Source organism: Helianthus annuus, chromosome 3 (genome assembly GCF_002127325.2).
Source record: "Helianthus annuus cultivar XRQ/B chromosome 3, HanXRQr2.0-SUNRISE, whole genome shotgun sequence".
NCBI classification, from domain to species: Eukaryota; Viridiplantae; Streptophyta; class Magnoliopsida; order Asterales; family Asteraceae; genus Helianthus; species Helianthus annuus.
The window spans coordinates 154,871,443-154,879,841 of NC_035435.2; the positions used below are offsets into that span (position 1 = coordinate 154,871,443).

General features: G+C 36.8%; 1 protein-coding gene across 7 annotated transcripts; it reads right to left on the bottom strand.

Moving 5' to 3' along the window:
* Positions 1–242: 242 nt before the first annotated feature.
* Positions 243–4,912, bottom strand: LOC118479407 (acyl-CoA-binding domain-containing protein 4-like). 7 transcript variants are annotated; one of them, XM_035987620.1, is made up of 12 exons: positions 4,590–4,909; positions 4,374–4,444; positions 4,086–4,193; positions 3,887–3,976; positions 3,159–3,236; positions 2,931–3,026; positions 2,730–2,799; positions 1,995–2,357; positions 1,393–1,471; positions 1,079–1,307; positions 747–987; positions 277–660 (listed from the first exon to the last, which is right to left on the bottom strand). In XM_035987620.1, the coding sequence occupies exons 1-8, from the start codon at positions 4,606–4,608 to the stop codon at positions 2,176–2,178; spliced, it is 714 nt and encodes a 237-aa protein (XP_035843513.1). In that variant the 5' UTR covers positions 4,609–4,909; the 3' UTR covers positions 277–660; positions 747–987; positions 1,079–1,307; positions 1,393–1,471; positions 1,995–2,175. The 7 variants fall into 7 exon arrangements, with proteins under 7 accessions (XP_035843516.1, XP_035843517.1, XP_035843513.1 ...); XM_035987619.1 differs by having other exon boundaries at positions 1,079–1,218; positions 1,343–1,471; XM_035987623.1 differs by having other exon boundaries at positions 243–660; positions 1,079–1,471; positions 1,995–2,469; positions 4,590–4,912.
* Positions 4,913–8,399: the final 3,487 nt, after the last annotated feature.

Genomic DNA, 8,399 nt, shown 5'->3' on the forward strand with positions numbered 1-8,399 from the left:
TTTTTGACAAACCACAGGGACGAAAACAGTAATTAACTCATCTTAATTTACATCAATAGTTAAATGATAAAATGATCCTTAAAAAAGTTTTCTTATTATTTACATCTTATTAAACTCATCTTATTATTTACATCTTATTATTTTTAAACTAATGAGTTTTCTTAAAAAGTTTTCAAATGATCCTTCGAAAATATACACACACATTTAACACACAAATATGATGTTACACAACCATAACATGAATAAAATGATCCTTCAAAACACATCACAACCGTCTTTGTTGTCCTATAAAATTGTTATAACAAGTTAACAGGTGAATTCTTGTCTTGAGAAAAGACATGAATTACACAGAAGTTGACACATAACTGAATTCACTAAACAAGTTTGAAAAAAATACCCTTAGACAAGTTCACCCAGCAAATGTTTGTAACAAATACCAGGAAAGTTCACCAAGCAAAAATTGACCGGACACCAAATGCAACTCCACAAACAAATTGGAGAGCTACCTTCCCAGCTTCAAGACCAGCACCTTTCTTTTTACCAGAGCTTTTTCGTTTTCATAGCAATGAGAATAGCGATTAGGGAAACCACAAATGCACAATCCACACCAGCACGAACTTCCACCATAAATTTGTCATTCTCCAGTGGCAGTGGCGTCATCTACAAGAGCAGCTTATATTAATTAGCTTTACGTAACTCAACACAAACATGAATATAATATGAAACAAGGTAGAGTCGGAAACTACTTTAGCGATGATTTCTATAGGATCTTCCTCAGTAAATAATGCATCTTTTGTGCTCCCAGCTTCCTGTGACCTTAAATGCAGCAGCACGGATCCTTGTTTCAATTTCCTTTTCCAAAGTTGCATTTAAGTTGACGCGGCTCTGGATAATGCGATGTTTGCATACACTGCATACAATTTTTAAATCTGCTTTGCTTTCTCCCGATAAACAAGATACCGACCATCGAGAATGTAGCATCAATTTCTGGAAATAAAGATTCATTTGAGTATAGCAGAGAAGTTACAAAACAAGCAAAAAACATCAGACGAAGCTTTGAAAACTATTTTTAAATCACCTCCTTCGAAAGCACTGCAATTAGTTTTAGATCTTCATCATGTAGGACCTGCATATGGCGATGAAGTGACTTCAATGTGAACACTGTTTGTTCCATATTCTCAACTTTTGCCACAGTATATTCACCAGCTGCTGATTCCCCTGCTTTATCGAATACAAACTGAAAATATCCTAAAACTCCATTCCAAACCGAAAATACGGCTTGACTGTGCTTTGAGATTATCAAAAGCCTAGACATTAAAATAAGAGCAATATGAATTCCTACAGAAGTGATTAGATAGGAAAGAAACAAAGACACTTCAAATGTCCAGAGACTTCTAAGGTATATTGCTGATAGCAAAATGATCGACCGAGAAACTCGACAAGCTTCAATGCATCAGTGAAGCCGAAACTCCTGCCATGGAAAACCGTATAGATAAGTGAACCCGAAACTCCCAAACACCATTACTTCTCTTTTTGATGGACAAATTAACTGCAAAAGTTTTTTTTTTTTTTAAAAAGCAGACAATTTACAGACCCGAACACCACATCAAATATTAATCTCAAAGTTTCTTTGTTGGCTACTTTACAAGTTAAAAATTTGTAAATTAGTTTATAGAAGTATGGGACAAAGGATTAAAGCAGTTTAGGGGTGCGGGTCAATTTCAGTTATTTATATCTTAAACAGGTCATACAGCCATACAGGTCAGACTAAAAAAAGTTGGATAAAATGTAAATAAGTCAAATGGGTTGAACGGGTCAAACCAACCCAAAACGCATTTAAAGTGGATAAAACCTTTTAATTATAACAGATATATTATCATACAAATCTTTAACATTTTTAAATCTGATTTGGGTATATGGGTTACATTTTTTTTCAAACGGATCAACCAGCATCATATTAAGCTCATTAAATAAATTAGTTAAAACAAATATACCTGTTAATGACAGCGTCAAGAATGATTTGGATGGGATTAGCATCGGTGAAAACGTGGATGATCTCCATAGCGTGCTTGACGATGCGAACAACCATCAACCTTTTTACGTTGTTTCTCCATAGCATGCTTGACGATGCGAACAACCATCTAGGACTGATGCATCCAGTTCTCGTGAGTACCCCTAGCAGCAGAATGGACAGAACAGAGACCCAGCAACATCAGCTCCTGTAGTCTTCTGAACAGCAGCAGATCCGAGGTACTCCTTTGGGGAGCCAACGTCGTCACCAGCATGAAAAGACCCAAGATACAGGTCCGGTGGTGGATTATCTAGTGAACTTGCAGCGATGCGGATTTCCAAAGGACCTGCAGCAGCACTTTCTGAATATTATCATAATTTATAGAGTTCCACAACAGCGGCAGGTTCCAGTAGCAATTCCAGCATAGACGGCCCTGATACTCCTACCAGCTCTTATTGCTTACACAGCATAAAAGATCCAAGAACATCATGAGCACAACTTTCAACCTTGCTGACCCGTCATACCCATTTGACCCCTTCCTATTTTAGCTATATTTTTCTGTTTGGCCCATTTAAAATAAGGCACATACAAAATTGGCCTACTCATAAGTCAATGGGTCAAAATTGTCACCTCTTATTAACAATATTTTTTTTAAAATGTGTAGGTAAATACCACTCTTAATTGGTAAAGTTAAAACACAGATCAAGTTCAAACAAACCATTGATAACTTCAGAAGCGTCCTTTGAATGCCCTGCAATTGATATAAGCTTATTTCCTTTCCATGGTATCTACAGATCAACACGTTATATCTTGTTATATTAGATAACAAAATGATTGAAAATCACATGCGATGTATTGATGTTATGGAAATAATTCACAAGTTTATAATCTACTTAAAACTACAGATTTCAATACTAACCAAAGAATGCCCAACATAAGGAGTTACTCTCCCTGGATCCTCATAATTTGCTTTGACTTCAACCCTTGACCATGTCCAATTCCGTAAATCAAGTGTCTGCAACAATATCTACACTATTGAGAGTGCAACCCAACAATATTAATTTGAAAAGAGAAAATAGAATAATTTTTTGGACAAAAAATAATGCAAAAAAATAATGGCATTTATTTTGGCCATATAGTCCCATACTTGAAGATCATTAAGATAACGGCCATTATGATTTCCACCAAATATATACATTTTATCGTCAATAATAGTTGCTGCATGCTATTAAATTGAAAATAAAAAAGCTAATCAGGCAAGGCTAAAATAAGAAGAAAGAACCAACTTTGACGGAAACCAAATCCCTTTTGATTTTCACTTACCCCGCATCTTTCGTTCTTGAGCAGCTCGGACATGTCCAAATCGTTTGAAGGATTGGATTAAGCCTATGCTCAACGCAGGCTCTAGAGCTTGATGTTCGGCTGCAAACGGCTGCGTTTTTGCACCCGTTTGCTGCCGCGTTTGCTGCCGCGTTTGCAGCCGTTTAACGGCGCATTTACGGCTGCAAACGCAGCAGCAAACGTCTGTAAAAACGCAGCCGTTTGCTGCTGCGTTTGCATCCGTTTAACGGTGCGTTTATGGCTGCAAACACGGCAGCAAGCGACGGCGTTTTTACACCCGTTTGCTGCTGCGTTTGCAGCCATAAACGCGCCGTTAAACGCTGCAAACGATTGCGTTTTTACACCCGTTTGCTGCCACGTTTGCAGCCGTTTTAACTTTATCAAAAACCCTTTTAATCACTAATATAATAGAAAATGAGTAATGCATTGATAAAATTATCGCGTTACAAAAAAAATTAAAGTTTTGTCCAACCACCTAAAGCATGTTTTAACTTACTATCATCCGCCATATAAATCATATATATATATATATACCTTCTGCAATTCATTTATATTACTTCGTGATATAACAATCCGTCTATCTTCGTCGATTTGTTTATTAAATACTCTAAGAGGATCTTCCTCCTGAATAAAAAGACAAACAAAGATTTTTGAAAGTTAACTAAATATCTAATAAGCATGCCCAATAACTAAATAAAAAATTATCATAATTCTAATATATATGTATATGTACCTTGGGAGGATGTAGACACATAACATTAGTGAATATTTTGTAAATCTCATTCTCCTCTGAACTTCTTGTGGGCTTCAGTCCTTCAGTAAGTCGCTTCAAAGAAAGAGGCTGAATAAAAATATCAAAGTGTTAATTGCAGTTAAAGAATGTTTAGTTATCAATTAACATAAGTCTGAATAACATCCAGACCCTAATTGTAACCTGCGTAAAAATCCCAAAGAAAAGATGATCAATTAAGTAAAGCTATACTATCAGACATTGATATCCGAACACAAAATTAAACTAACCCTTCCTTGATGATTCTTGTGTTTCCAACCTGGTGATTGAGAAGTGTTTAACCACCGGAACATCTTTGGTACCTAAATTGTTTAGAAAAAAAAATCAAGAACCTGATGTAAAATAATATACACCATAACACACCAAAATCCATGTAGATCTAAGACAAATAATCAAAATTCATGTACATCCGAGACAAAGGAACTTGAGAGAGAGAATGAAGCCTACCAACCACCAAAAACCGCATCCAACTTGTAGATCTGCAACGCTCGGCTCAGAGTTTTTGGTTCCATGGAAGTGTCAGTTATCGAACTGTGAAAGCCAGATCTTGTATCGCATGTAGATACCCTAGATCTCGTTTGAGAGAGAAAGCAGTGAAAGCCAGATCTTGAATCGCATGTACAAACCCTAGATCTCGGTTGAGAGAGAAAGCTGGGAGATGGGAATGGGGAGCGCCATATAGCAATCGCCATAGAGAGAGAGCAGAGGATGAGCGGCGGACCAAATGAGAGATGAGAGAAACCCTAGCGAGTGTATCCGCGTGTTTAGTTTAGGAGAAAGGGTATAAGTGGAAAGTGAAGTTTTCTGGTGCTTAAAAGACTTGTACATCATGCTTTAGTGGTGTTTTAAGGAAATTTCAATGACATTAAGAAGTCCTTTGGATATGTATATTATATATAGTATAGATAAAATTCACGCCAAATGTTAAAACATAATTAAACGTCAAGTGTATCGGTTCGAGCTTGGCTAGTATAAAAAAATATATATAAACAAAATGATACAACAATAATTGTGTTGTAAATGTTATACCAAGTCTCGTGAGTAACCCGTTAACCCGACAATTGACCGGGTTTGACCGGCTGACTGACCTTAACCCCCCTTTGACCGCTCCGAAACTGAGACCACGAAACCCGACATATTTATGGTTTACGATAAATATATATAAAAAGGCTGTTTAATCCTTAAATATTATGATTAATTGATTTGATTAGAATTACACTTTGTTAACATGATCAAAGTGCTTTAAAACAGTAAGCCTTTTGTTTTAATTATGACCGAAAGGAAAAAAAAATGATAACAGTTCATCTTCTATGTTTCAATACTTAATTAACTTCATATGTCATGGACTACATATACATTTGACTGATTAACGTACACAATTGCGAATAGATCCGAACATAAACTGGTATATGTCATGACATATGTAGAAGTGTACATCAGAAGGTTAAATGAAAGAAACGACAAATGGAACAAAAAAAATAAATAAATCGAGATGATAAGAAAGTGTATACCGAAACGTTTTAGCCGTTGACAAGTTCTGACCCGAAGCCCGAACCCGCTGAAACGAAGGCCTGAAATCTAACCCGAGACTCCCGACCTTCTGTTGTCTGACTCGAACCTGCTAACGCGAACCCGAAACTCAAACCGAAAACGAATCTGATCGAGTAAGCCTGTCGTGCCTGCGTCTGAACTGAACCACAGCAGCGTCGGTCGGCCCGGAGCTCCGTCGATCAACATCATCATCACCAACACAGCGTCGTCTCCGGTGGGTCGCCGGAAAACGACCAGAGCCTCCGCCGCAGACGGCGGCGTTGTCGCTGAAAAACTGACGCCACCGCCACCCGGAGTGGTGTCGGTCACCTGCTGAAGAGAGAGAGAGATGAGCGAGAGGTGAAAGGGGCGCTGAAGAGTTGCCTGTCGTCGCCGGTTCTGCCGGTTCTGCCGTCGGAGGAGGAACGAGAGAGAGGGGAAGAGGTGAAATGAGAAGGCCTGATGTCTTGAGGTTTTGTAAAGTGATTTGGGCACATTGATATCTCTGAATGTATATGTATATCTAGTTTAGGGTTTGTAATGTAGAAGATGGAGGAGGATCGAGATGCAGGAGGGTGTTTGGTGTGTGACTGCACATATAAAACGAGAGGGATTAGGGTTCAGCATTTTAGTTTTAGGAAAAGACCAATATAGTCCCTCAACTTTGAAAGGTTAATTAATTAGTTAACTTAACTTGGTTTAAGTTGATTTCCTAAAACTAACTAGGTTATCTAATAACCTTTAAATTATTTAAACTAATTAATTAATTAATATATTGTTTTTTTAACAAAAACAAAAAATTAAAAACACGGATGATTAACCATATAAAAGCTTTTCGACGGTTATTTAATTTGCGAAAAGTCTTCGTTGGTTCAAGTTTAGGATTCGCATTACAAAACGGGTCGGATTTCGGGAATCCATTTTAACGGATGTTACAGTCTCCCCTACTTTAGGAGATTTCGTCCTCGAAATCTAAGAGGAAGACTTTTGAAAAAAAAAGGCATCCGAAGATTCGACAGAGAGAATAGATGAGACTTGACGGCAAAAGGGGTTCGTATAAAATACATAGAATAATAGAGAATAGTGGGAGTATAAATGTGAACGATGGATTTTAAATACACAAATGCGAGTATAGGAATAGCATAAGTACTGGATAGACGAAAGTAGTGTGTTAAGAATGGAGTCTCGTCGTGGATAATCGGATATAATGCGCTTGTGAGTTGTTAAAGTTTACGTATTAGGTCGAAGTAGGTCTGCAAGACACCGAATTTCTCACGGCACGTTTTACGAAAGTTTGGTAAAATGGTGAAAACACTTATATATAAGAAGTACCAGCGGCGTATCCACCGTGCTTTGACCATGTTACGTCCGTTTCGTTATTCGTGTCATGTTACATTCCGTGTCTTACCATACACAATAGTACACTCTATGGTCCTCATACGCCGATCACTATAATCTCGTGTGCACCCGCGATTATATTGATCGTCGCATGATCCGCATAGCTTGTACTAGTCGTGTATGAGTCAGGGTATACATAATTTAAAATTAAGAATGTGTACGTGTAAGAATGTAGTATGTAAGCAAGTCCATGCTTAAGTATGTATGAGACCCACGTAAGCAAATCACTCGGATTACGCTCGCGTATGGGTACGAATGTATGAATCATGAGTTCAAGTATGAATATGCACGTATGTATGAGTATAGATATGAATATGAATGTGAATATAGGTGTAAAACATGAAGGTTAAGTATGAATAAAATATATGTGTATGAATATAAGTGTAACAAAGTTGTGTAGGTGCAAATGAAAACATAAAGCGTATGAATATGAATATGAATACGAATGTAGTATAGACATGATTGTAAGGACAACGTAAGTGTATAATTGTGAGTGTATGTATTAACGTAAAATGTACAAATTTTGAATCATGAGTATAACATAAATGTGTAAGTGTGAACATAAGTGAATGCATAAAATGTATAAGCATGGATGCAGAAAATAATGATTTTGTTTATAGTATAAATCAAACTACACGAGTTTATGCGCGTAAACGTTTAAAAGTTTTGAGTATGAAAGTAAAGGGGATGAGTGACACGCATGAGATTGTTGTGAAACACTGACTAAAACGTGTAAAATGATATGCGTGTATAGTTTGTGAATGTAAACAGATCGAGTTGTCACGAAATACCGACTCCAGTTTGTGAATGGAAAGGGAGTATTAAACGTCAATTGGTTATGTGGAAAGTACTTTGTAAAGGAATGGAAATGCTACTGCGGTTTTAAAAGAGTTTACATGAGTTGAAAAATTTTTCGGTTTTTATGAAGTTCCCTTGTCCACGTGTTTTGAATTTAACTGACGTATTGAGTGAGGTATTGAAAAAGTTCTAGAGGTTAATAAGTTTGCATCATTTTAAGCAACTTTGTGTTAGAAAATTTTGAAACTTACAGCTTCTTGTGAAAAAGTTGATCCTTAGAAAAAGGAATTTGGTACATGAACTTAGTGATTGTTGAAAAATGTTTCATTGGCTTTAATAAGGGTTTTTTTTTTTTGTAAATGATTGAATAATATTGGTAATATTTTATAGGTGTGTGCGAAAAAGTTGATTTGATTCTCAATTGAGAATAACAATCTCTAGTTTAATGGTGTGAGAGGAGCGTGTTTCAATGTTTACGTTGATTGGTGAATTTGTGGGCAACGGATTTATTAAACCGACTAGGCTGACAAG